Consider the following 27999-nt stretch of genomic DNA (forward strand, 5'->3'; position numbering starts at 1 on the left):
CACCCCACTCCATGAGGGTCAAGATCTTCATAGTCCAATTCACTGCTATGTTCCCCAAAACCAACACTGAACTCACTGCCACTGAGCCAAATCCAACAACTCGACCCTACAGGACACAGTGTTGCTGCCCTTGTGTGTGTCCCAGACTGTAACTTGTTATCAGAGTACAAAACCTCATCTTTCTCCTGTGGCCGAGCGTTTCAGACAGCTGACCTTATGGTTAGCAGCCCAGCACAGACCCGTAACAGCACGAGGTCTCCTGGGTTCCAGCACCTAGAAAACAGTCTGGCGTATACGAGGGGAGTTAAAAAAATACCATGGTCTTTTAATTCCATTTCCCCACCAAATTTTTGAAGCCCCCTTATAGTAGAGGCTCAATAAGGCACACTAGCCAGGAGCCCCATAAGGGTGAGTGAGGGGACAAGGACACAGGGCTGGCAGGTAGAGGAAGTCACCTGGGCAAAGGGGCTGGGCTAGAAGTGTGATTCCAGCAACTTAGTATCCAACTGGGTGATGGTGCCCAGGGAGAGCTAGCCAATGCTCTTGGGACACTGGGAAGCATGTGTTTGTGGTGGTGAGGGTGGCATCCCTCCAGGAAGGATTGACTAGCTGGACCCTGTGTCTCTGGATGGTTTATTTTACATGGGATGAGTCGGAGCATGTCAAGTGTACACACCAAGCCAAAGAAACAAACGCCATAGCGGTGCCCTTCCTGATAACGCTTTATAAGAACGCAGGACGATCATACAGAGCCAACGCCTTCCAAATGGAAATCCTTTATACACTTCATTCTTTAGCATCAATACACACAAATGCTATTAGGAGGGGAAGGGGGGAGAGGGACGGGTTACAGCCTCCATAGGGATCCAAGTTTCAACAGTTTATAAATTATGTCACATCCATTTATTTACTGATACTTACTGACCGAGGCAGCCAGAGGATGGAAGGGTCCACACTGTGGAGCAAACACACTTGTACAGGGGAAGAGAAATGCTGGCGAGGAGACATGGCTGTTTAACCATTAAAAATGTATAAAGTATTTAGCAAAAGTTATGGAAAACAGACCAAACAAGCGAAGTTTACTTTGTTAGAAAATTCCACTTTAATAGAGTTTGCTGATGTGCTTGTGTCTGTGTTTGGTCTTGTGACCACCATCTCCTTCAGGAGGGAAGAGATGCAGACGGGAGCCCCTTTGTCCCCAGGAATGGTTGGTGTTTCTCTGAATGAAGCCGTCTCCTGTGCATACCTTGATGTGTACAGCTGTGGGGAGGCCTATCTCCAAGACCCTGCTGCTGTTGGCAGAACCTGCAGGGGAGGGTTGACCTGTGATCCAGGCAGCCACAGAGATCCAGGGAGGGACAGGACTTAACTTCAGGGGCGTGTGACAAATGAGGCAGCTGAGCGGGGCCAGGAGGTGGCCTTCACACTTGCAGGCCAGGGCACTTCCTATGGTGCTGTGTGCTTTTTCTCTGTCCCATGTCCCACCCATGGACCAGGACCCTGTCCACCTCCATCTTGACCTTGATACAAAATGTTGATGGCCTTGATCGCCCACACACAGAGATGAGGAGTCCAGGGACAATCACACCCTTAGCCCAAACACACTTGACGAAGCAGTTCCCCCGGCTTCTAGAGGGACAGGAGGACACAGCATGGATCTGTCTTCCCTATTTGCTTTTTCTCCCCCCAAATATGCTGCAACAAAGGGCTAGGCCCGTCCCCTTCTGGAATCCGACAGCAGCCAGACTCCTCTGAATGCAGAGGGCTCTGCCTGGCCAGTCTCCAACCAGGAGGGGCCCTACCACATCGAGGCTTAGTGTCCCTCCCACCTCGAGACCCTGTGGACTCTGGTCTCCTGGCCGTGATCTCTACCAGGCTGGGTTCAAGAGTGTCTTGAGCTCATGTGGCGAGGCCCTTGGTTGACTTCCCAGGCTCACTTTCCTCTAGGCAGCTCATGATGAAGACATGGCTTGGGCGTGTGGTCAGGCGAGGAATAAGGTCCTATCCCAGCATCATCTAGCCTTATCAGAGCCTGGTTGTATCTCTGCCACCAACCACGGTACCCCGGAGCAGGCGAGGGCCAGTGAAGCATTGTTCTAACAGTGTAACAGTGACAAGAACTGCAATCTTCAAACCTGAGGAGTGCATATCCGAGATCCTTGGGATTGGGAGACCACGGCTTTCAATCTGGGGTTCCAAGAAGAATCTACCGCAGAACAGCATCTGAGATTCTCTGCCTCCGCCTGGTCACCCCTCTCCCAGGGATGGATTTTATGGAGCTCTGGGCACATGGTGACGAGCCCTGGTGTCACTATGGGAGAAGCACTGAGCTGCGAACCCACAAGGGCGGTGGTTCAAACCCACCACCAGCTGCTCTGCAGAAACAAGATGAGGCTATCTGTCCATGTCAACATGAACAGTCCCAGAAATCCTGTACAGATGCTCTTTGAGTTGGAATCGAACAGATGACAGTGGGTTTTGGGTATGCACACTGTGCAAGGTAGAGAGAGGAGCAGAGGGGACCCAGATTTAGTGCCACGTATACAGGATGCATCATGGAAGGGGACAAGGCAGAGCTGGTAGCTGGAGGCAGCCTGACAAGCCCTTTAGAACCCATGCTTTTGGGGAGTGAAGTAAGTTATCCGAAAAAACAAAAAACGTCACACTGAGAACAGAGGCCAGGCAGCCCCCTCCTCATCTTGGCTACTGCCACCTGCCTCACAGACCCAGATACAAGGCCAAGGGTGGTGCTGGTTGGAGTGTGCCCCATAGGAAGGTAAGGGGTTTGCTTGCTAAGATGCACATTTCAGGTTGCGAGGACCGAGTTCCCAGACCCCTCCCCACTGCCTGTCAGTATCCTGCATGGTCAAGAACTTCAAATGGACCAAAGAGCAATCTGAGCCCACGAGTGGCTGGTGGGCATAACTGGCACTGGAGCAGGATTCTTGGGGGCAGTAAGGGGGTAGCAGGTGGCAGGGGGTGGTCCAAACAAGTCGACGACTCTGGGCCAGAACTGCCCACAGCATTCCTTCCAAACACGTGGAAGCAGTGTGGTCTATCACACAATGGAATGGTGCTTGTCAATATAAAGGAAGAGCATTCTCCTGCCAACTGGAGGGTTGTTGGTCTGAGTCTACCCAGAGGCACTGCAGAAGAAAAGGCCCGGCTATCTGCTTCCCGAAACAGTTACTGAAAACTCAAAAAGAGAACAGCTTGAGTTGGATACCCAGTGTCATACAGGTGGCAGTTGCCTTGATGGCAATGTTTTATTAAAATTGAAATGAGGCACGCACAGGGGTGACTCGAGAGTCTCAAGTCGTGAGAAAGCAGCCCGACTTCATCAGCGTGATGCCGTGGATCTGACATCCTTGAACCAACCAACCTCTACGGGGAGAGAAGGTCAGCAAGCCATTTTATTACTGTTTGCCCGGGGCCTGGGGTGGGAGGAGTCTGGCTACAAATGGACACACAGACATGCTTTGGAGGGACCAGAGGGGTCTCAAGACGGTCAACATTCACACGCATCTGCCTGTCATCTGCCTGGGGGGTACCAATGACAGTTCAAAGGGGTGGTGGGCACACTAACCTAGTGGCGCAGAAAAGGAGTCTGGCCAATTTGCTGCTGTAGTTACAGCCAAGACCCCATGGAGCAGTTATACTGCCACAGGCAGGTGGCAGGAGTTAGACTGCCCTCGGTGGTAATGGGACTGGACTTGGGTATGCTGCAGGTGGATTGTAATGTAGGGGCTACCTCAGCACACCTGGGGCGGGCGGCCAGTGGGCCTTGTGCAGACAGGGAGGCTATGGGGCTGGGAGGAGGCAAGGAAGCTGCAGCTGCTGGTGCTCTGTGCTCAGGTAACACTTAAGGGCTTTCTTGCCCCACACAGGGAATAGGCCTTGAGAATCCTATTGGGCTGCTAGCCAAAAGGCCAGCGGTTTGAAACCCCTAGCCACTCTGCAGGAGAAAGAGGCAGCTTTCTACCTACCACAGAAACCCACAGGGGCAGCTCTAACCTGTCCTATATGGTTACTGTGAGTCAGAATCGACTTGATGGCGCTGTTTGTCAAGGGCAAATGACGCTGGACGTGAGACCACCCAAATGAGCCCCATCTGTGGCCGCCTTTGAGGTTTACCAGAAGGGCCTTTGACTCAGCCCAGCACTTGAATGCACCTGGCCATTGAGTGTTCTGCACCCTGGGAATAGAAGCAAACTGGCTAGTTGGTGAAATGCACAGAGTTTCTGCTTGCTTCAGCTAAGAATTTGACTTAGGTATGCTTGAATTTGACCATGGGTATAAACTTGACTTGGGTATGAATTTGACCATGCTTCCCACTCCAGAAAGCCATCCATGGTGGAGGAGGGAGGTTGGTCCCCAGGCAATGCCATTTTACAGATCCGCAGGGCACACCGGAGTCCTTCCAGTGGAGGGTCACCATCCTGGCAAGTTCGGATGCTGACCATGTGCACTTGAACCATCAGAGGGCAGCAAGCAGCTTCTCCGGCAGGTTGTTGTGGAAACTCGCCTGGGCCAGCATTAGTTGTGGAGACCCCCACCCTCCTCCCCTCACAGACAAAACTAAAGACAACCATGTCTCCCAGGTAGGAAGGAGCAGGCGGCAGCAGCTGGCCCGTTCCCAGGAAGAACCCTGACTCACCTATAAACCCAGCAAACCAGCCCCTCCCTGAAGAAGCCACTGAAGCACAGGAACCACCCCCGCTAAGCTATTGTGTGCGCTTCCCCCACATGTGAGCTCTGAGCTTCTGGACTTCATGCCAATTTGGTTTTCCTCTCCAGGGGAACCGTGGGCTTGGCCAGGGTTATGAATTCACTGCCATTTCACCTACTTGCATTTCACCTTTCCTCTTTGCCAAGTGGGGAGTGTTAATAAAATTTTTAAAAAAATGGAATTTTGCATTTGGGCTGCGGGGGGTGGGGGGCTCTGGTCCTGATGGGGAGGCTATGGGGCTGAGATGAGAGCAGGCACCCCTTCAGCCACAATGTCATAGGCCTCACGGCAGTGGGTTATAGCCTAGCTTCCTAAAACTGAGTCATGACCCCCATATGGAGCTGTGTAACTGAATGGGAATGTGTGTGTGTGTGTGTGTGTGTGTGTGTGTGTGAACGTGGATGACAATAAAAAGCTTTTGGAACAACCACCAGAAATGAGTTCAAAGTCAACGCCGTCACGAACCTGAGGGGTTTCTGGCCCTGCGTGCCCATCTTGCGAGGAGACATAGTCTCAACAGCCCTGGCTTCTTTCACAGCAAGGGAGCCCAGTGGGTGACAGGCGCATTGGGTACAGGGTTGCTCTTTTATAGCAAGCTCGAAGCAGGCAGTCCCCTTGGACCCCAGAGAAGAGAGAGGCAGGGCAGCTGGTCTGGCATGCACGCAGCTATATTCTCAGTACTCAGTGCCGTCCACGTATCTGCTGAATAAGCAAGCGAAGGACTGGGTGTGCAGGTGCATTAGCATGATGGAGGGGATCTCCGAGACCCGGGATTCTGCAGAGAGAACCTGGATGTGAACCTCGAGGTCACTGAGCCACCAGATCCCCGGAGAGACAGCTACACAGAGCAAGAGAACGCAAGCTTCCCTGAAGACAGGGCTGACTCCCGTGCCCAGATCTCAGCACCCTGCCAAAGGGGACCAAGAAGGCTACAGGTACCAGAGGGAAATGGTGGGGGAGACATCCCTGGGGAAGAGAATGGAGTTGGGCTCGAGGCCACCATGGGCTACTGGAGAGAGAAGAGTGAGTGCTCCCTACTCCTCCCCTTGGGACTAGGGGCGGGCGGGGAGCAGAAGCCTCTGGAAGCCTCAGAGGCGGATGAGAAGACAAGGTCAGAATATCTGGATTGCTCCCAGAGCTGCTGGCCTTGGATGATGCGGAACCATCCACAAAGTCGTTCGGTGGGAATCAAGAGAGACTTTGCTCAAAGTGACAGCTGGTGACAAGGCGCGAACCTGGCTCTGTCCTCCATTCTGTGGACAGCTCAGGTGACCTCCGTGTTGACAAACGCCTTCCCAAAGGCCGGGATGCTTCAATAAGGAAGAGAAAAGCTTGGGGTTGACTTTATTGTGTTAGACACTTCTCCAATAGAAACTACGGGAGGGCAGTTCTGTTCTCAATGAATTACAGACTCCATATACATCATCCAGGCAACTCATGGACTGAGAGCAGTGCCATTGATGTGGGCCCTTGGGCATCTGCCCAGAGGGTTACATGGCTGGATACCGTCTCTTTAATGCAGAAGATGGGAATGTTGGGATGAAGTGAATTCTGAGGGCTCTGGGTCTGAACACCCATTATGTGACCGCATCAGGTTGCTTCACTTCTCTGGGCCCCTCAAGATTAATAGGGTGCAGAACGTGTCTGCCAGGATTGTGACGGGGGTAGAATGGCAAGCAAGAGTCTTAGGGCAGCACTGACCGCTTCCAATGTCACAGGTTTTTCTAGAAACTGGAAGATGGCAGGGAGGGTGGGGGGCGGGGGTCAGCGACGTGTGTGAGAACCTGGGAGGTGCAGAAGGCACCAAGACGGCAGGATGACATCCGCTGCCAGGTAGATTACAGCCTCACGCACGCAGCCCAGAGAGAATTGGCAATGTCATATGGTGCCCACCATCTAAACCCTCCACCTCCTTATAAGAAACAGTGGTGCCTAGCCCAGCCATGCCCAAGCAGTATGGGCCATCTAGATGCTGAAGGCTCCTCTTGACCCAACTCCCTCAAGATAGGGCCTAGCCCCATGAAGAGCCCGGTGTGGGACAGGAGCTGGGATGGCCAGAGCCAAGCACCCTGGCTGGCATGCAGGCTCCAACGGTCCTGCTGCAGTGCTGGCCTCTGAGACTCCACTCGCTCCTCCTTTGGACACTCCTCAACCAGACCAGGTCACCATCCACCCAGAGCTTCCTCTGCAGACACTGGGCAGGGGTGGGGAAGGCAGCAGCCAACAGAGAGGGCTGGAGTAGGGTTCCAGGGGGAGTCTTCTCCAGGAATGTCTGATCGAGTGGGAAAATGGTGAGGTGGGCTGATTTGCAGGATGAGGTAGGTCCATCTTGAATGCTCCAGGGCTCATCCATCAGGACAGGAGCCAAAACCTTCTCCCCAAGATTCCTGGTGGCAGCAGAGGAAAGCTAGAATGTGGGCTGGTCTCAGATGGAAAAGCACTATGATGCCAGGGGGTGGGGCGCTGAAAAGGAGTCTGGAGTGGACTGGTGGGTGGTGCCTTTGACCCACGATTCGACGCCGATGGCTGGCTTGGAGATTGAGGCCTCCATCCCTGGTGCTGCGAAGCACATGGGATGATCGGCCGTAGGCGTCCAGGGGCACAAGCCTGGGAGAGAGGCGGCCATCCCACTGAGCTCAGCAGGGACCAGACATTCTCAGAGCAGCAAACACACAGGAGGTGGCGAGCAGGGGAGGGCTTCAGCCTCGGAGACCAGGGCTGAGCTGTGGGCTTGGGACTAGTGGGGAGCTGGAAGTCCAAGTCCAGGTTGTTACCCCTCTGGAATAACCGTCTGCAGTACACACGCTCCCCTCCTCAGCAGGGACCAGGACAAGGGGGAGGGGGAAGGCAGTCCCGGCAGCAGCAGGTCCCGTGGGACCCCCGCCCCCTAGATCTCCATGTCCACGGGGCGGATGTTGCCGGTCTTGTTCTCTCTGACCCACAGCTCCCTGTCTTTGGCCGGGTCCACTTTGCGAAGCAGTTGGTCCACAGGCTCGACTGTCTGCAAGGGACACAGAAGGGAGGGTACGGTCAGAGGTGGTGGCTGGCGGGGACCTCTCCTCTGAGCCGGCTGCCCTGGGCCTTTGTGTTCATCAGGGCAGCCCTTCTAGAAGGCTCTGGGCTGAGGGACACTAAGAGGGACAGAGAGAGAGTGTGCGTAGAGTGGGAAGGATTGCCCATTCAGGCTCTGCCCCTCTCCGCTGTGCACCATCTGAGACAGGGTCCTGACAGTGACGCCCACCCTCATCCCTGGAGTGACCTCACCCGCTTGTCACCAGAGAAGAGTACCTACAGAATTGAGTTTGAGGTATCCTATTTCTAGAAGATTCTTATTATTGGTTAAGAAACTGGCCAGGAGAGAGAGACCAGGGTCTTAATGTCTTTAAAATCTGGGGTAGGGAGTAAGGGGAGGGGAAAAAATGAAAAGCTGATACCAAAGGCTCAAGTAGAAAGAAATTTTTTTTTAAATCGTTTTATTAGGGGCTCATACAACTCAACACAATCCATACATACATCCATTGTGTCAAGTACATTTGTACATTCATTACCCTCATCATTCTCAAAACAGAAAGCAAATTTTTTCAAATGATGATGTCAACAAATGTGCAAATGTACTTGACACAATGGATATATGTATGGATTGTGATAAGAGTTGTATGAGCCCCCAATAAAATGTTTTTACACCCCCCCCAAAAAAAAGCCCTCAAAGACTCACTGCCATTGAGGTGCCTCTGACCCATAGCAACCCCACACAGGACAGAGTAGAACTGCCCCTTGTGGGTTCACTGAGGCTTACTCTTTATGGGAGTAGAAAGCCTCATCTTTCTCCTGCTGATGTTGAGATTAGCTCATCAGCACCCCACTCTCTTTCCTCTGTGTAGCAGCATCTCTGTGTACTGACCCCCCACTTGTGAACTCCCAGGGCAATCCAGTTACCCCGGTCCTAGCTCCCTGCTCACGGCCCTCCTTCAGGGCAGGTCCTCTGGTGACTGAACACTGAAATGGCCATGGTGTGGCACCAGTAGCTCTCCGCAAGGCCCTGCTGGCCTCAGCCCATGGGCAGGAACTCACGCTTTGGTTGAACATGTCCGTCTCGTGCCGCAGCTGAGTGTACTGGCACAGGTGTTGCCGAATCATCTCGACCCTCTCCACCTCCAGCCGCTCCAGCTCCTGCCGAGAAGCCCAGAGACCTCTGAGCACTTCCCCTCCGCCTGGAGACCCCTCTCATCCAGCAGGTCCCAACCCCTTCTGCTCCCTCTCCCCATCATACGGGTTGCCTAGATCCTGCCAGGCTGTGCAAATGTCTGGCATGCCTGGTGCCACTTCACCCTTTGGGGTCAGGTGAATAATCTAGAACAGTGGTTCTCAACTTTCCTAATGCCTCAATCAACCCTTTAATACAGTTCCTCATGTTGTGGTGACCCCCAACCATAAAACTGTTTCCGTTGCTACTTCATAAATGTAATTTTGCTACTGTTATGAACTTAATGTAAATATCTGATATGCCGGATATATTTCCATTGTTACAAATTGAACATAATTAAAGCATGGTGATTAGTCACAAAAGCAATATTTCATCATATAGTGTGAACTATATATTTTCTGATGGTCTTAGGTGATGACCCCTGTGAAAGGGTCGTTTGACCCCCGAAGGGGCTGCAACGCACATGTTGAGAACCACTGATCTAGAAGAATGAGAGGGACTTGCTCAGTAACGAGGGGTGGAGATGATGATGATGGTGGTGGTGCTGACAGAAGCAGCTACTATGGCCTGGAAACTTAGTCTTCTAAAATTAGGAGCTATCTGTACACGGCTCAGTAGTTCTCAGAATAATTGTATGAGTTAGGTACTGCACAGTATTCTTATTTCCCAAGCAAAGGGGACTAGCTCTTCGACTGGACGCAATCCCTCGTCCAAAGCATCCTGGAACGAGCAGAGGACGTGGGCTGTGAGCCTGGGTGCAGCCTGACCTCGGCCAGGATGCTGCCCTGGGGCAGCCCTAGCCCTAGTGCGCTGACATAGGAGCTTGCATGTCTCCAACTCTTGGGCGTTGGCCTCGGGCCTCTGCTGAGCAGCCTCATCTTGACTGCCTCCACACCAGGGCTCCCCTGGCACATGGGAGAGGAGCGAGGGCAGGGAGTGCATTGGTCAGTGAGGAACGCAAGCGTGGAAAGACTTTGGAATTCAGGGGGTCAGGCTGTTCTGCACACAAGTAGGTCACCTCTCAGGTGATTAATTGGGGAGGAAGGTAAAGCAGGAGGCTTAATTAGGAGATTAACCAAGAGGAAAACTAGGTCACTGTCCCTGTAATCTACTCGGGGTGGGGGGGCAACACCTGGCACAAACAATCAGGTTAGGTACTGATGGGGTGGGGTGGCTTGGGGGTGGGGTGGGGTGTGCAGTGGGAGAGTGAGTTAAGCAGTAAGCATGAGGTCGCTTTTCCTAAGTGGTCCAATGGCCCTAACGCTCACTACAGTTCCTGTCTCACGTGATGAGGCCACCACAAGGAGATGCTGACGCTCAACGAGAAAGGCTTAGGAAAGTCTGAGCCTGGCCCACCCACCTTGAAGGCTCCCCCACTTCCTGACTCCCCTTATATACCCACACAGACACACACACACACACATGTGGCCTCACTCAGATATTAGTCTGCAAGGATCTCTTTCCAAGGACCCGAGGCTCTTCCTACTTCTTGCCTCTCTTTTCTACAGGAACCACAGCCCAGGCCCTTCCTGGGTTGGGGGCATCCTCAGGGGCCCCTGGCCCCTCTGGGGACAGAGCAAGACCCAAGGCTTGCTGAGGCCAGAGGCGGCAGAGCAGGGATCTGAAGTCACACAGCCTGGCCCGAGTCAGTGCCCGAGGTCTTCACTGTGACCCTGGTGTAGATCCAACAGTCACCTCATCCCATCAGCACCATGTGCCCACCTGCCCAGGCTTTCCGGGCATCCGGCGCACTTCTGATCACTCACCAGTGTGGTGGTCACCATCTCTTCAAACCACTTGGACTGGGCCTGGTTGTAGAGGTCCACACATCGCATGAGGTCATCGCCTGAAAAAGGTCAACAGCCTCTGTCATCCTCCATTTGGGTCCTGGGCCTGGCTGCCTTCTACCACCTGGCCCCCACCGCCATGTCCTCTCCTGTCCCTGGGATCATGCAGGTCAATGGCCCATAGGAGGGGAGGAACAAGGGGTGAGGCAAGGGGCCAACCCAGCATCATGAGATTGAGCTTGGCCCCAGACACCAAAGATTTGAGGGGGGGGGAGGGGAGGGTAGTTCTTAGTACTTCTGTGTGTGAGTGTGTGTGGTGTTGGTGGTGGGAAGTATGCTTAGGAAGGTCAGTCCTATAACAAGCCTCTTTATCAATCAATGGCAGTTTCCTTTTACACTGAGAATTCTGATTGGCTAAAACATGCTTCACAAGTAACCTGATCCTACTTGAAGTTAAAAATTGGAGAAACTGTTTTCAATCATAGACGGTTGTGTGTGTGTGTGCGCGCGCATGCATGTCCAGCAAGATGCTGTTTCACAACACAAAGTCACGCATCCAAAGCATGTGTGTGCCGCGAGGGCCTGAAAACACGCACTGGTGCACCTCATGCTAACTTCCAGAGAACATGGATGGGTGGCAGGCAGTTGGCTCCTTCTATTGCCCCCTACTGCACCCTCTCCTCTCAGGAGAGAGCACGGAAACAAGCATGGCCATTCCCCTCTGGTGGCCGGTACAATACAACTCAGACTCATTGTGGCCCAGTAGGACAGGGTAGAATTGCCCCAGTGACTTTCTGAGACTCTAAGTCTTTACTGGAGTAGAAAGCCTCATCTCTTCCCCTCAGAGCACCTGGTGGTTTTGAGCTGCTGACCTCACGGTCAGTAGTCCAACGTGTAACCCACTACACCACCAGGGCTCCTCTGAAGGGCTAGTGGACTAGCTCCCATTGGATTTCTGTGGGCAGCAGTTTGCAAGCCCAAAGAAAACTGATTTTAAGGTAACTGAGACAAGCCACGACTGCACATCCCCACAGCCCAGCACACAACCCCAACCATAAGCCAGCAGCGGCACCTGGGAGCTTGTTAGGAGCGGGAACCTCAGGGCGTCCCCTCAGGCTTGCTTAATCAGAAACTGCACCATAACAAGCCCCACCGGTTCTGGAGCAGAGCGGCCCTGCTCCAGCCGGCCACTGTCTCCACCCTGCGCTCCTCGCATCAGACCCCGGGGGGCGCTCTCACCAGCCTGCGTGGACTTCCGCCGCGCCTTCTTGATGTCCTCCTCCGTCTTGTTGCTCAGCTTGATCTCCAGCTGCTGGGTCTTCATCTCCAGGTCTCTCTGCCGCTCAGTGAGGGATTTGCGCGCCTAGGCCATGGCATGGGGAGCTAGTCCCAGGGCTCAGGGGCGCCTGCCCGCTGGCCTCCATTCTCCAGGCCCGAGTTCTTTGTGTGACTGAACTAGCACCTCCCAGCTAAGTGGTGATATTAGTGACTGCAACCTGGGTGCTTCCAAACACACTGTACCTGGGCTGGAGCGAGCCTCGTGGGCCCTCTCTTCAACAATCATGCACACACCAGGGCCTGGGCAGGAAAGGGCAGCCTGTGCTAACAGGGGCCTGGCCAGCCCTAAGCCAGGCTTCTGGGTTTGGGAGGGACCAGCGAGGTCATCCTGGGTACCTCCATCAGCATTAACAGGCTACCAGCATGTGTGTCCCGGCCCTGCTCCCCTCTCCCAAGCCTGCCCTTCCTTATCATGTCTTTGCTCACACTGTCCACCTGCCTACCAGCAGCAGCCCCACAAGCCTTGGATGCCCATAGCAGTTCACGCCCCATTCGCCCACACTCATCCCTGTGGCCCTGGTACCAGCCTAGGCAGGACTCTCCTCCCTTCAGCCTGAGCCTCAGACACATTGCTTGAACTCCAAGCAGAAAGGTGAGCTGCTGCTGGGAATGTGGCCAGGGAAAGATGCTGTCTCCCAGGAGGAAGCTTCCAGGGGGAGGGTGGGGCCGGGCATGCATGGAATTGCTGCCTATTTAGGGCTACAAGTCCCACAAAAGCATGGGTGTAAGTAAGGGGACCATCTGCTCCTGCTGAGAAGGCTATTGCCATCAATAAAACAGAAAATCCCAGTACCATGGATGATGTGGAGAAAATGGCATCGCCATGACCTGCTGGGGGGGCCACGTGAGGTGGGTCAGGTATACCAAGAACAGTTTAGCAGTTCCTCACCAAGTCTACACAGAACTACCCAAGAAAAGTCTCCTACTGGGCAGATGCCCAATCAGGCTGGAGCGTGGGCACTGGAACACAGCCCTGGGTGCTAATGCTCAGTACATGAGGTGGGGAACTGCCTCACGGGCACCCACGGGTCCACACAACCCATCCACACAGGGAGCAGTGCTCAGCCACAGAGATGGGCAGCGTGCTGACAGGCGTGACAACCATGGGGACACGGTGTCATCCTGTGTGAGAGAAACCACGCTCACAAGGACAGACGTTGTGGTGCCCGCCGACAGAACTATCTAGCATCAGCATTGGATGCAGATGGGCGCTAGACTGGAGGGTGCCAGCAGGTGAGGAAGGGGAGTGGGTTCTCAGTGAACATGGGTCCCTGCGGGGTTAGGAAAACCTTCTGGACGAGAAGCTGGTGTGACGGTTGTGGATGCACTCACCGCCCGCGACTCGGGCACTTGTACAGAGGAAACACGGCGATTTTTATGTTACATATTTCTCACCACGAACACATTAAGATTACATATTTGCCTAGTCACACATGTCCAAATACCTACCCCCTCCCAACTATTCCCTAGGAACTCCTGTGAGCCACCGGGGCAGAGTGGGAGTGCTCAGGGGTGGCTCCAGACCCCTACTTTCATCTGAACACGCCCCCACCCACTTGGAGGGCTCCCAGTTCCCCCTTTCTGGCAGACCCCCCACCTTCCCATCCGCTCAGGTCCTGGGTGCTCACCTTCTCCACAGAGGCGTAGCGGCTGGCCAGCTGCTTGCGAAGGTCAGCAATGTGGTGGTCACATTTTTTCATGTCTTTCTTGAAGTTTTCTCGGAAGTTCATGAGGGGTTTCTCTACCTCGCTGTGGAGCTGCCGAGGGGAGAATGGGGAGGGCACGATCAGGACCCCAGGGCCTGAGCAAGAGGTGGGGGCAGGGGCCAGGGGCCAGGCAGGGATCCTGCCGTTGTCCTGTGAGGAGGTCAGGCCCGGAGGCAGTTAGGCCTCTTTAGGAAGCTACCTTGCTCTTGAGAGGTCAGCTTCCATGTTTAGAGAACGAGCCAGCTGAATTTGGAGAAGCCCTTCCTGATTCCACCGGCCGGCATGTAGGTCTTTTCTCCTTATTGTATCTCCCTCCCGAACTTTCCAAATGGGGTGCTCACTGAGGACAAACTAGGGCACTTGACTTTGCACTTCCAAGAACCTGGCATGGCGAACCAGTGTTGAGTGGGCGGCATTAGATAAGTCACCCACCTTAGGCCAGTCTTCTCTATTGGACATCAACTGGGCATGCCAGGGGAGAGCACAGGGTGACCCAGGGGGCCACCCTGTGAGGGACTGATGAGGGGAGCTGCTCAGGGGCCGCTGGGAACCCACATCCTGCCTCTGGCCTCCAGGGCAGCCAGAAGGAGAAGAGGTGGGTGGTGGTCGGCTTTCAAGGTTTCTCTTTTTTTTCTTGCTTCCCCTTTTCCCCAATTTTGTGTGTCACTTATTTTAAACTTTCTGGGTATAAATTGGACAAAGGTTGGCCGAGCAGATCGGCAGTGTTACATGTACTTGTTGGTCACACTTACGGGACGGTGCATATCAAACATGCCTCTTAATCCCTGTCATCTACAGATACGATGCAATTCCCACACTTAAATACAGTGACACTTAAAATACCTTCCCTTTATTCCACTGTAGAGCAAAATTTAAAAATACTTTAACATACTCAAGATCTTTAAAAAAAGTGGGTGGGGTGGGGTGGGGTGGGTGGGTAGAAGCATGATATTTCTTTTATGTGAAAACCTGAAGGGGGATCTAACCAGTCAAAGGCCCAGAACCACTCCCACCAGGTTGGCCTCTTCTGACTGACAACCCAGCATATGAGGCACCCCAACGCAGCCTCCTTCTGCACCAACAGTGAATTGCTCTGGGGAATGCAGTTGGAAGCTCCAAGCTGCCCCTCCCCTTCCTCCGTTACTGACTCTTGCTCCTTGTCTCTGTCGTTGGGGGTTGTGAGGATGTGGGACGTCCTGCACACACCGGTATGGATGAGCGAGTTGCAGTCTAAGGCCTGGGGGGTAGGGGAGAGGGGACGTCAAGAAGACAGTGTTGTTGTTGGATGGCTTTCCAAGATGAATGGACAAGCAGGCCAACCGAATGACATCACCCCTAATCCCTAGTTTCTAGAGGTGTATGATCCAAACCCAACCAAACTCACTGCCATTGAGTCAGTCCCAGCTCATAGCCACTCCACAGGGCAGGGTAGATCTTCCCTTGGGGGTTTCTGAAACTGTAACTCTGGACAGGAGTAGAAAGCCCCATCATTCTGCTGAGAAGCAGTTGGTGGTTCTGAACTGCTGACCTCGCAGCTCTTGGTCGCACATGAAACTATCCTGCCACCTCACTGTAAATTTCTCATCCTCTTAGAGGTCCGCCTTGGAGGCCTTGTTCAGGCCACCCCAATAAAGTGAAGAAAGCAAGTTGCCCCCATGTCCTGGTCTCCCAGTGCAAATAAAAGGGACGTGCATACGATGCACAATCTAGTCAATGTGCAATAGGGTAAAAACCCAAAAACCCACTGCCATGAAGTCAATGCTGACTCACAGCGACCCCACAGGACAGGGGAGGCCTGACCCTGTGGGTGTTGTGAGACGGCGACCTTCATAGGAATAGAACACTTCATGTTTCTCCTGGTGCTACAGAACAGCAGGCTGGGGGTTCAGCTTGAAGCACAGTGGTGAGAATGACCAGAACTCAAAGTTGGAAAAGTGGTGCTGATGGATTTGCTCAACTCAAATCTTGTGAGAAACCCCAACCAGTGCAGGGTCAGACAAATGGGTTATGCCTTTGACGGCGGTTAGTAGCCTTTTCTAGAAGAACATCCCCATCTGGTGGCAGTTTGTACGCTGTCACAAACCTGGGAGCTGACAAGAATGGATGAGCCCCTTTCCTCCCTTTCCTTGTGGGGTATGTGTTCCTGAGCAGGACAAACCACCCACCACCATCCAGTCGATCCCAATTCTGCGTAACCACACAGGCCTGAACAGAACTTCCGGTGGGCTCCGAGGCCCTATGGGAGCAGATAGCCTCTCCATTCTCTCTTGGGGCACCCTAGATTAGCAGCTCAATGCATAAGCCCTCTGCCACCTCCTGAGCAGCAGGAGGGAGGGGTTAACGTGGCTGCTTCCTCCTGACTGAGGACTGCCGCCCCATGTGGTGAAACCCTGGCTCCTGGGCCTCTGGATGCGATCCTGTTTGGAGACCAGGCTTTTCTTCAATCACGGTCATGAGGCCACACCAGGGTAGAATGAGTCCCAAACCTCACCACTTTTGAGCCAGAACAAGGCCGGAATGGACACAGAAACCCACAGAGTGACAAATGCCACCTGAGGAGGGAGGCGGATAAATCTTTTTTAAGCCCAGTAACTCCCCAAACTGCCAGGTAGTGCAGTGAGTTACGACCTGGACCGCTCGCTGCAAGGACAGCAGTTTGAAACCACCAGCCACTCCAAGGGACAGATGGGGCTTTCTGCTCCTGCAGAGCCACCGTCTGGGAAACCCACAGGGGCAGCTCTACCCTGTCCTACAGGGTTGCTGTGAGTCAGAACTGACTTGAGGGCAGTGAGGTTGGAGATGAAACATGGAATCCTGGTCAGATCAACACAGGTGGGACATGAAAGCAACGGGCAGAAGGAGCAATAAAGAACTTGCTCTCCCACCAGCATTTCCCAGAGCGGCAACACTGCCCCCTAGTGGGCGCTGGACCAACACATGGGTTACAAGTCATCCTGGATTATGGGCTAGAACAGGAGTTCTCAACCTTCCTCATGCCCAGACCCTGTAGTACAGTTCCTCACCTGGTGGTCCCCCAACCATAGAATCATTTTCGTTGCTACTTCATCACTGTCATTTTGTTACTTTTATGAATCGTAATGTAACTATCTGATATGCAAGATGTATTTTCATGGTTACAACGGAGCTTAATTAGACATAACGGAAGCATAGTGATTAATCACAAAACAATATATAATTATATATTGTGAAATATTTATGTGTTTTCCGATGGTCCTAGGCGACCCCTGTGAAAGGGTGGTTTGACCCCCAAAGGGGTTGCGACACACAGGTTGAGAACCGCTTGGCTATAGTGTAAAAGTTTGTAATTGCCTTGCGAGGGGAGAATGGGGGCTGCTGAGTAACTTTTTTTCTGGAAAGGAGGCAGTGGGCTAAATAAGTGTGGGAACTGTGCTGTAGATCCCCTCAGGAATCCAGATGTCTAGCCTCCCGAACTGAGAAAAGAAAGTTCTGTTCTGTGTAGGCAGGTACCAGGGAAGGCAGACAGGTCTTCCAGAGCCTGACCCACCTGCTGACCCCTTCCTGAGGCCCTGAAAAGCCAGAGGTTAAAGGAGCCCTGTCAGTGTAATAGGTTAGGCACTGGGCTGCTCACTACAAGATCAGCAGTTCAAAACCACCAGTCTCTCTCTGTGGGAGAAAGACAGGCTTTCTACTCCCATAGAATCTCTCAGGGGCAGTTTCACCCCGTTCTTCAGCTGTGCTGAGTTGGGATCCATCATGGCAGTGAGTTTGGTTTCTTGAGCCAGAAGTCAGCTTGTCCTGTACCGTGAGGGTGGTGTTGGTTTTTACAAAATAAGGATTCCTCAACCCAGATCCTATGATCCGGGCAAGTTTCTAAAGAACAAAAACGCTTCTCCAGGATCCTGAGTGATATTCTGGAAATGTGCTGCTTCTGGCTGTCAGAGTTGATTCCATCCCAGAGAGGCATGGATTCTCCATCTCCATATTTTAAGTACTTCCCCAAAGACTTTTTTTTTGGGTGGGTATAAGGTTGACTTGGTGGTTTTAAACCACCACCAATCTTAACCTTTTAAATATCATGGTTTAACAAAGGAGTCAGCAAGCCCTGGTCCAAACGGCTCATCTCACCCATGAAGAGGTTGAGCCCAGAGATACTAAGTAACAAGCCTGAAGTCACAAAGCTTGTTATCTCTCTCACTGCGATCGAGTCACTCAGCCTCACCGTGACCTTGTAGGGTCAAGTACAATAGCTTCTGTGGGGTTCTGAGACTGCGACTCTATTTTATTTTCCCCCAACAGTTTTATTGGCAAGTAACTTACACATAATCCAATAGTTCTATCATATCCAGGAGAATTGTACAATCACCCCACATCGGGTTTTTTTAGAACATTCCCCCTCCCATGGTTAAATGGCCTCCAAGATGAGTTATGCAGTCACAATTCATTCTAGTAAAAAGCCTCGTCTTTCTACCAGGGAGCGGTGAGGGGTTTTGAACTGCTGACCTTGCAGTTAGCAGCCCAACGAGTAACCACTATAGTGATGGGAAAAGACTAAAAAACAACAAAAAACAAACAAAAAAAACAACCCAGCTGCCGCAAAGTTTTGGCCAACTCCTGACATCTCCAACGGGGTCAGAGTAGACCTGTGTTCTGTGAGGGTTACATTGGCTGATTTTCTGGAGACCAGACCACCAGGCCTTTCTTGTGAGGTGCCTCTGAGTAAGCAGCCATGACCCTCTAGATTTTCAATCAACAGGCCCGCATGTTAGCCATCTGCACCACCTAGGGGCTCCTTGATGGTGAGCTGAGATCCATCTTCTGGCTGCAAGCATGCACCCTGTGGCAGGATTTGCTTTCTCCCATCAGAGGGACTTTTCCTGTCCTCCCTTCTCTGGCCGGAACCATGTGGAACTTCCTGTGTCTACAGCCATCTTTGTTCTCCAGCGGCCTGATGCTGTGAACCATGGCCAAGGCTAGCAGACTAGAGCTGCCTGAATGACTGCCATAAGAAAATTGCATGTCTTCAAGAATTTTTTTTAATCACTGACGAAAAGCACTTGGAGTGGAATTTCAATAAACTTTTAGAGCAGATATTAACATGTGTTCGGCACCTAGGGAGCTGGACTTGATCCCGGGCAAAGAAATCCTTGGGCCCCCTTTCATCTCAAGAAAATGCTATAAGACTGTGGGGCTGCCACATGATCATCTAAGGCAGCAGTTCTCAACCTGTGGGGGGTCGAATGACCTTTTCCCAGGGGTCGCCCGATTCACAACAGTAGCAAAATGACAGTTATGAAGTAGCAACGAAAATAATTTGATGGTTGGGGGGGGGGGTCACCACAACATGAGGAACGATATTAAAGGGTCGCGACATTAGGAAGGTTGAGAACTAATGATCTAAGGCTACCAGCACTGCCTGACAGAGGCAGCCCTGGGCCCTCAGCAGACTGGAAGCAATAAAGGTTCTCATGAAAAATTCTAATTTGCCTGGACATGTAGATACTCCCCACCCCTCATCAGCTGAATGATGGGTCTGCCCAGACTCAGAGACACCCACTTCCAACCAACTAAGGATTTGGAGGACTACCTGTGACTTGGGGGACAGATCCTTACAGGAGGGAAGGCTGCTTCTCAAGAGTAGGGTTCTGTTTTCAGTGCCACTGGTGGGCTGGAAGGAGCCCTGGTGGCTCAGTGGGATGTGCTGGGCTACTAACCACAGTCAGAAGTTCAAGCCCACCGGGCATTCCTCAGGAGAAAGATGAAGCTGGATTGCCTCAGAAATCTGACACACGGTCAGTAGGAGCCGGTGGGCGTTTTTGTTTTTGGTCAGTGTGTTAAGAGGGCTTTGCTGGAAGAAAAGGCCTTGGACCCAACCTCTCGCTGGCTCAGTCCCTTCCTCAGTGGCCTCAGCAGCAAAGCCCACTTAGCTGCAGGGCGGTAGCTGGGAGGTGCTCTGCCATCAATGGGGGCTTCTCCCCTACCAAGAATGAAGCTGGGAGGCGGGAGGTGTGGTGTGAGACCAGTGGAGAAAGACTGCCTGAGATCTGAAGCTGAAAACAAACAAGATGCTCTTTTGTATGGAAGGCAGGAGAGTGCACCGGTCAGGGGGTTGCCTGCTCTCCATGTGCCCTGCTGGAGATTTCCTGCATCCTGTGTGGTTAGCAAGGTGAGTGTGTTGTCAGCACACACGCATGTGTGTGCGAACACATACACGCACACACACACGACTCCTCTCTCTCACATCTGTTGGGGCACTGATAGCGTTTAGAAGCAGGAAACCGATCACAGCACTGCCAGCTTCCACCTGCCAGCTGCTAACTTCAAGGTCAGTCGTTGGAACTCATCAGCTGCTCCCTGAGAGAAATAAGGGGCTTTCTACTCTCATAGTTACTGCCTCGGAATCCCACAGGAGCAGTTCTGCCCTGTCCTGGAGGGTTGCTATGAGTCGGAAGTGATTTAAAGCCAGTGGGTTTGTTTTGGGGAGTTTTGGTTGAATCTGCAGCAGTTTGGCTGAGTGGCTCTGCCCTCTCTGGGTACAGAGTACCACCATGGGTGTGGGTTCACAGGTCGAGCCCTGCCCCCATGGGGCCCACGTCACATGGCAACCCCAAAGTAGGGGCTGCCATGAGGTGGGGAAAGTGCTCTCAAAGAAAGAGAACAAGTGAATCCTACTGTGGAAACCCTTGAAAGGAGCAAACACTATTGGGGGGGGCTGTGATCCCCAATTTAAATAAGGGGTTGCTCAGAGAAGGGAAACATCTCTTTGGGCTTCTGTGTGAGGCAAGTGAGGGGACTGTAGTAGGCTAGAGCTGCTGGGGTTGGTCTCAGGTTCAAGAGTCTCTCAGCTTTTTCAAGGGCTCGTGGGTCACTCCATCAGTCATTCACACTTTAGTGTGAATTACTCCACTTGCACACTTATTTTCAATAAAACAACAACAAACAGTCCGAGGAGGAAGAGTTGGAATCAGAGGCTTCTCTATAGTTATGAATTCTGGAAATATTTGTCAAGCATTGCTTGCTGAGGACAGTCCCTTTCTCACTTCTATCAAGTTGATTCTGACTTGGCCGTAGTCAGAATAAAACTGTCCTGTGGGTTTCGGAGACAGTGCCTCTCAGTGGGAGCAGACCGCCTTGTCTTTCTCTCCCTTGGAGTAGCTGGTGGTCTAAAACTGCTGAATCTGTGGTTAGCAGCCCAATGGGTCACCAGGGCTCCTTGAGGACAGAATGACCAGGACAAAGTGTCCCTGTCCTTAAGAAAGCTTTGGTGTGTGAGTTTTCAGAACCCAATGAAATAGAAGTCATTCAGATATCCTGAGATTTGCCATGGCAACACAGTCTAAACAAACAAACAATGGTTTTCTCTTTTGCGTTAGCATACTGTCACCCAACATAAAAAAATCCAAGAAAATGCTCATGTGTCTCTTTGAAAGATCAACTAACAGGAGGCTGGGGTTTCTTCACTCAGGTGAGTGGGGAGCAGGGGGACTGGCTCCAAATGGTTTAGAAGATCAGAAAATTACATTTTCCAGAATTTTTAGAGTTGGGTGTTAAACACAGGAAAAATCAAATTATCCAAACCGTTTTTTCCCAAAGTGGGCGAAAGTGCTCCCTATGGAGGAAAGGGTGCTGGAACAATCCAGTGGGCTTTCAAAAACAGATCCCTATACGTGATCCTGGACTATGGGCTAAAGTACTAAAGGTTTTCAATGCAAGGGTAGGGGGAGTTGAGCAATTCTCCGCCCCCTACTCTGTCCTATAGGGTTGGTATAAATAGATAGGTAGCACACATTTCTGAGACAGGGCAAGAGAGTGAAAATGGAGATTTGGACAGAGCATGTGTGGAGTCCATGTAATATCTAGGGACTGCATGTCCCAGAACCGCTTGCTCCCCGCAGTGGAAGTTCTCCCACTGAAGGACAGTCTCTGAGAATCTCTTATGCAGAAGAATCATTAAAAGGCAGAGTATGCACATGAGAAGTAAGAGATACTGAAACCAGACATTCTTAAGCGATCTCCTATGTCTTCCAGAAGTAAAATTCTCATTTGGAAAAACAAGAACCTGGATGCTGGTAACATGTCCAACAGTTTCTTCAGTATGATCATGTTGGTAGCTTACACTGCACACCATGCAAATTGGCACACGTTAAAGACTGGAGAGATGGTTGTTAGATGTGCAGGCCTCTTTGGAAGGGCGCAAGGTTACCTTGGCTGAAAACTTGAGATGAACTTCAGCCTCGTCCGCAAGGCTCTTCTTCACCTGGGCCCACGCTTCCCCCAGGGAGCTGCAACACAAAGGAGGCGGGGTTAGGCTAGGGCAGGAGAGAGCAACAGAGCGATGCACGCCCCAATCTTAGGCCAGGGATGGAAGCCTTTCCTGCAGTAAGACAGGGGGTCTCCGCCCGGCAGGTAATGCCTGGAACGTTGGACTTGGATGAGGCACAAAACAGGTTATCATCATGCTCGGTCCCAGTGGTGAAAAAGTTAGCCTGCTGTTAATCAAAGTAGTAGCAATGTAATTTAAGATGAAGGTTGTTGGAAATCAAAACTATAACAGCACACTCCCTGACAATCCAAAAAAGGACTTTTACGCTTAATCGGTAGGGATGCTCTAACTCGGGAAGCTGGTTAGCAGGCCTTTAAGCTGAGGCACAAAGCACCTGCCATTTAAATGAACAGGCAACGTGGGGCATGATGTGGTCTGGCAACCCTGAGAGAAATGTAGTTATCAGTGGTTTCCTGTGATCACTGCAGAGCCTGCTTCTTTCCTTTTTTATTTTGCTCACATAGTTTAGGGTGTATCACTTGCTTGATTTTCACTAGATTATGGAAGCACCGTGGCAGTAGCAAACCACCCCGCTGTTTTAATTGCCAGCATGGGGCAATGTTTCATTCTGTCTTGCACTTGAAGAATCAATGTAAGAGTTTATGAATCCACCTGGTCTCTGCCTTTGGCTAAAATAGGGACAGGCGATCCCAGACCCATGGTCACAACAGGACCAGCTAAACCACATGAAGAGAGGCTCAAAGAACCAACCGTATGAGACAGTCTCAGTGGCTGCAGAGATGCCTGCAGGAATGGGGGAGGAGAGGAAGGTGGGCACGCCTAGGACATAACCTTGCCGCCGCTTCTCCACCAGCCCCCTGGTAGATTGCAGTGGTGTATAAATGCCTGCTGGTAAACCATGGCAGGAGATCAAATGGGAGGTGCCACACGGCTTTGCTCACACGTCGTTTCCAGGCACTTGGCTTCCAGAGAGTCCAGCAGACTCTCCAGTAGCCTCCTCAGGAGCTCTGTGGAAGTGCCATCTGTCCTGGTGTGTGCCTGTAACACAGCCCACAGCTTACTGACAAATTGCCCAGGTGGCTTAGCTAACTCATTCTCCCCGCCCCCCACTCCAAGGAAATGTTTCAAGAAGGGGCTAGAAAAGGAAAAAAACAAAAAAAAAAACCAAAACACTAAAGCCTTCAAGCCTTTGAAATGTAGGCCCACATGCCATTTTCTCCATTATTTGAAACTCTATCTTTGCTGAGCTTTCCAATGATACCCCTTCATTTCCTCCTTCATGATCTCTTAAACCCAGCCAGTAATCCCGGTTGGATGTTCAGTTGATTGCATTTCATTAAGAAGTCGCCACCCCCCTCACCCCCCACTCCCCCAAGAATTCATTACGCTCGAGCGGCAAAGGTTGATTAAAAGAGAACGCACGGGAGGCTTCTGGGCATTTTGAGGACAGCAGCCCATAGCTAAGGATTACCGGGCGGAACGGATCCCCTCTTTGATCAAAGTCCAAGCCTGACCGGGTTCAGGCTCAGGCTGCCTTGTGTGTGTGAGTGTGTGTCTGGTGGTGGTGGGGTGGGGGGTGGGGGTGTATGGGGAAAGGATCTACTGATCTTTATCCAACAGCAAAAACAAGCTCCCAGGGGTGACCCCAGCCCGGGACCTCAGTGTTGGGAGAGAAATGGTTAGCATCTATCTGTCTCTGTTGGAAGGGCCCAGGATGACTTGTGAAGACATCTTCATTTTCAGGGAGGGCCCAGCATCTTACCTTACGGATCAGGGGGGACTACGTGGCCCCCGAAGGCTGAAGCTCGGCTCGGTAGGTCTGAGCACATCATTCTGACATTGGTTCTCACCCAGCTGGTCAACTGAGGTGCAAGCAAGATGCCAAAGTGTTCTGATGTTCTTTTGAACAAACAGTGCTGGGCAACTGTGTGTTTACATGGGGCGGAATGAACATGGCCTCTGACCTTCTGCTGCAACACCAAAAATAACCCCCAAACTCGCTGTGATTGAGCTGACTCTGATCCTAAAGGGCAGGGTAGAAGTGCCCCCTGAGGTTTTCTGAGGCTGTAACTCTTCACAGGAGTAGAAAGCCTCATCTTTCTCCTGGAAGGAGTATAAAGCCTCGTCTTTCTCCTGGAGGGCAGCTGGAGGTTTTGAACTGCTGACTTTGCAATTAGCAGCCCCCAAGTAACCACTTCATCACCAGGTGGCTCAAAATGGACACTAATCTGGAGCATTGTTTCCCAAGGTGGGAGATACCTGGGGGGCGCTTGAAACATTGGCGGGGCGTGGGGGGTGGGAGATGGTTTTCAAAAGCAGATGCCTAGTCCTTATCCTGGATTATGGGCCATAGTACAAATGTTTGTAATTGTTGGGGAGGTTTGGGGGGGGCAGTGGCGTAACTTTTTTTTCCCCCTGAAAGGGGGCAGTAGGGCAAATAAATATGGGAATCTGAGAATAAAAGGCAAGACTCCAGGCTTCCAGACACGGTCCAAGGAGGTGGGGGCATGTCATCAAAGGGTGTGACAAGGTCTTACCCCTGTAGCTGAGTTAGACATTAACAGATGAGTGAGGTACACACTAGAGCTTCCGGAGCCCCCCAAAAGGTCCTATTCTAGATGGGGTTGAGAGCTTGTGAGCCCGGATGGCTTTCAGCAAAGCACAGGGTGAGTGAGGGACCCGTGGAGAGTAGCCACGGCCTGAGTGCCACCTGGGGGCCAGAGGGAGGAGGAGGAATCACAGGTTCATGCTCTAGGCCAGCCGTTCTCAGCCTGTGGGTCGTGACCCCTTTGGGGGTTGAACGACCTTTTCACAGGGGTCACCCGATTCATCACAGTAGCAAAATGACAGTGATGAAGAAGCAATGAAAGTAATTTATGGTTGGGGGTCACCACAATGTGGGATACAGAAAGGTTTCTCCCAAGTTGTCTCCCCAAAATAGATGCCAAACCTAAGACGCTGCTTGCTACACATGGTAAACGGCTGCACATTTGGAGGTCAACGAAAGCAGGTCAGAGGTTATTCTCTCTGGGAGCTATCGGCCATCTAAAGCAATCAGACTGTATAGTCCAGGGCCCACTCCCTTCTGATAAGTGTAGTGGATTGTGTCCCTGAAGGAGAGCCCAGGGAGGTCAGCCCACTCAAGGGTGACCAAGGTTAGGCTGCCATATTGAATCTAGGGTCTGCCCATCTTGTCACATGTGCACCCCAGTCCCTCCCCTTGCTGGTGTGTGTACACCCCTAGATCTTTCCCCTCCTATTGCTTGTATTGCCTGTGGCACAAGCCCTTCCTGTTGTGTATGTGGCCATCTGTAATCCGGGGGGGCGGTTACTAACCCCATAAGATATATAAGCCTTGGTTAGAAATAAATCGTCTCTCCTCTCACATTCCCACGTGGACCATCAAGAAGGGCAGAGGTGAGCATGCTACCACGAAATGTGTCTGACTCCTTTATTTTACCTTCTCTTCTATCCCTCCTAATGCCGCGGCCCTTTCATACTGTTCCTCATGCTGTGGGGACCCCCAACCATAGCATTATTTTCATTGCTACTTCATTACTGTCATTTCACTCCCATTATGAATCGGACGACCCCTGTGAAAAGATCGTTCAACCCCCAAAGGGGTCATGACCCAAAGTTTGAGAACCGCTGCTCTATGACTTTACTGTAATTTTTATATACCATAACCGTACGATTGTGCCTACCGGACCCGTGATACTGTGAGGGGCTGGTTTCCCCGACACCACCACCCGAGGAACTGTATTAAAGGGTCAAGGCTTTGGGAAGGTTGAGAATCACTGCTCTAGGCACTGTCCTCAGACCCACCGCCCAGCTGGGCACACACAGGCAGGGCACCCCCGTCCAAACATCCCAGCCTGGGAGGGCTGCAGGCTTCAAGCGACACGGCTTTGTGGAAAAGGCACAAGCAGAATGGCAGTCATGCGACCGGCAGTGATCAGGACGTGGGGGGAGCAGAGAGGAGATGACGAGGTGAGGCCCGCGCAGTGCCCTTGGTGTAGGGCAGGGACGCGATGCTGCCCGAGCTTGTGATGGTGAACACATGGCATGAAGCCTTTGCCAAAATCCCGACGACTGTCCAGTCCCCAAAGTGAGGCCCGGTATGAGTAGCCGCCTTCCATGCTCCACACTGTGCCCATACTAGCTTCACATGGAGCCCGGTGGCATAGTGGGTTAAGCGCTGGGCTGCGAGACGGTTATTTATTTTATTTTTTTTTGTCAATTTGGTGCTCCTGTGAGGAGACAATAGGTGGAGTCCAACCTCTCGCTCAGGTCACACCCACACTCCCTGGGGGAGTTGCCTATTCCTAAGTGATATTGTAGAGGACTAGCCTCGCTCTCTCCTTCTAGCTGGACTGGATCCTGCATCTGGCTTCTGGGGTTGGAGGCCAAGTGGCCTGCTGACTGTTGGCGCTCTGCCATTTTCCTACCGACTGTGGGTCCATGGGACACTGCATCCAACAGTCTGTGATCCTCCAGCTTCCTGCTTCCGCCACCTATAGCTGTGGACTCTGGAGGGGCTTCTAGCTGATATCTGACCCATGGACTTGAGTTGTGCTATGCTGGGCCACTTCCTTGGTTTAAATTTCTTGGCTGATTTTGTTTCTCTAGAAAACCTAGCCTGCTAACCACAAGGTCAGCAGTTCAACCCAGCCCCCCCCCCCTGCACCCCAGTCACTCCATGGGAGAAAGACGAGGTTGTCTGACCCTGCAAAGATTTCTAGCTTCAGACATCAAAGGGTCAGTTCTACTCTGTCCTACACTGTCGCTAAGAGCCAGAAGCGACTCAATGGCAATGAGTTTTTGAGCTTTATTCCAGTTCATCTGCTGTAACAAATGGATCACAGGGAGGCAGAAGTTAACAGCAGGGGAGGCAGTCTTTAGGGGTCGGGAGCCTATGGGGCTCTCCATACAGTGTGTGTCCCTATGGCTATGAAGCAAAATAAACCAGATTAAAAAGGCAGTCATGTACTCCTATGGCCACTGCAGCACTATTCAGAATGACCAAGAGATGGAGCTCCCCATGTGCGGCAAAATGTGGTCCCCAGAGAAAACAGATAACTAGCTACCCGGCCAGGAAGGGGAGGTCAGGCCTGATGCACACTGCAGCCTGGATGGACTTGGGAAACATGATGCTGAGCGAGTCAGTCCGTCATGAAAGGACAAACCCTGTACGATCCTTTTGTTTGGGGACAGGAAATTATGGAGCCCAGTGTTTCTCAGTGGCTACCACAGGAATCCTGGTGACATAGTGACTATGTGTTTGGCTGCTAAGCTCAAGGTCAGCTGTTTGAAACCACTAGCTACTCCGAGGGAGCAAAATAGGGCTTTCTATTCCTGTAAGGAGTTGCAGTCTCAGAACCACACGTGGGCACTTCCATCCTGTCCTGCAGGGTGGCTATGCATCAGCACCAACTTCATGGCAGTGAGTGACTGGAGATGAGGGGCAGCAGGGGGGAGGGATGCTTAGGGGCACTGAGTTTCTGTTACTGTGGTGCGGTCATCTGAGAACAAATCATGGTGGCAGCTACAGGACATGAAGGATGAGACCGGTGCCACCGACACACCACGAAGAATGTACCAAAAGGTTAACAAGCCATGCAAGCTAGAGCTCTTGAACTGGCAGATGCTGTGTTCTATGTTCACTCAGCACGGCTGTCTATACAAACATGCACACGTGCACTCATTTCAATTGTTAGATGGGCAGGGAGTTTGGTCTTCTGGTGTGCGGGCATCCTGGTTCAACATTACGGAAGGTGGCCCCAGGGCTGTATCCTTTCACCACATGGAGCCAACGATCCCAGAAACGGGACGGTATGAGGGACGGAAAGGAAGCCTCCTAGCGACCTGAGCTCTGCGGGTGACAAACAGTGAGGGGGACTCAGGAGCCCTTGCGGACAGAGATCAGAGACTACACCTAGCCTGCCGCGTGGAGGATGCCTCAACATAAAGAA

At 52.1% G+C, this 27999-nt stretch overlaps 1 protein-coding gene across 1 annotated transcript in view; it reads right to left on the reverse strand.

Moving 5' to 3' along the window:
- Positions 1–730: 730 nt before the first annotated feature.
- GAS7 (growth arrest specific 7) overlaps positions 731–27999 on the reverse strand; it is a 286948-nt gene continuing 259679 nt past the window's right edge. The window contains exons 9-14 of the mRNA XM_075561056.1: positions 21947–22025; positions 13687–13815; positions 11960–12083; positions 10700–10779; positions 8801–8899; positions 731–7730 (exon numbers count right to left, since the gene is read on the reverse strand). Coding sequence (XP_075417171.1) covers positions 7617–7730; positions 8801–8899; positions 10700–10779; positions 11960–12083; positions 13687–13815; positions 21947–22025 — 625 coding nt within the window. The 3' untranslated portion in view covers positions 731–7616. The remainder of the gene's footprint in view (positions 7731–8800; positions 8900–10699; positions 10780–11959; positions 12084–13686; positions 13816–21946; positions 22026–27999) is intronic.

Source organism: Tenrec ecaudatus, chromosome 10, assembly GCF_050624435.1.
Source record: "Tenrec ecaudatus isolate mTenEca1 chromosome 10, mTenEca1.hap1, whole genome shotgun sequence".
In the NCBI taxonomy this organism is placed as follows: Eukaryota; Metazoa; Chordata; class Mammalia; order Afrosoricida; family Tenrecidae; genus Tenrec; species Tenrec ecaudatus.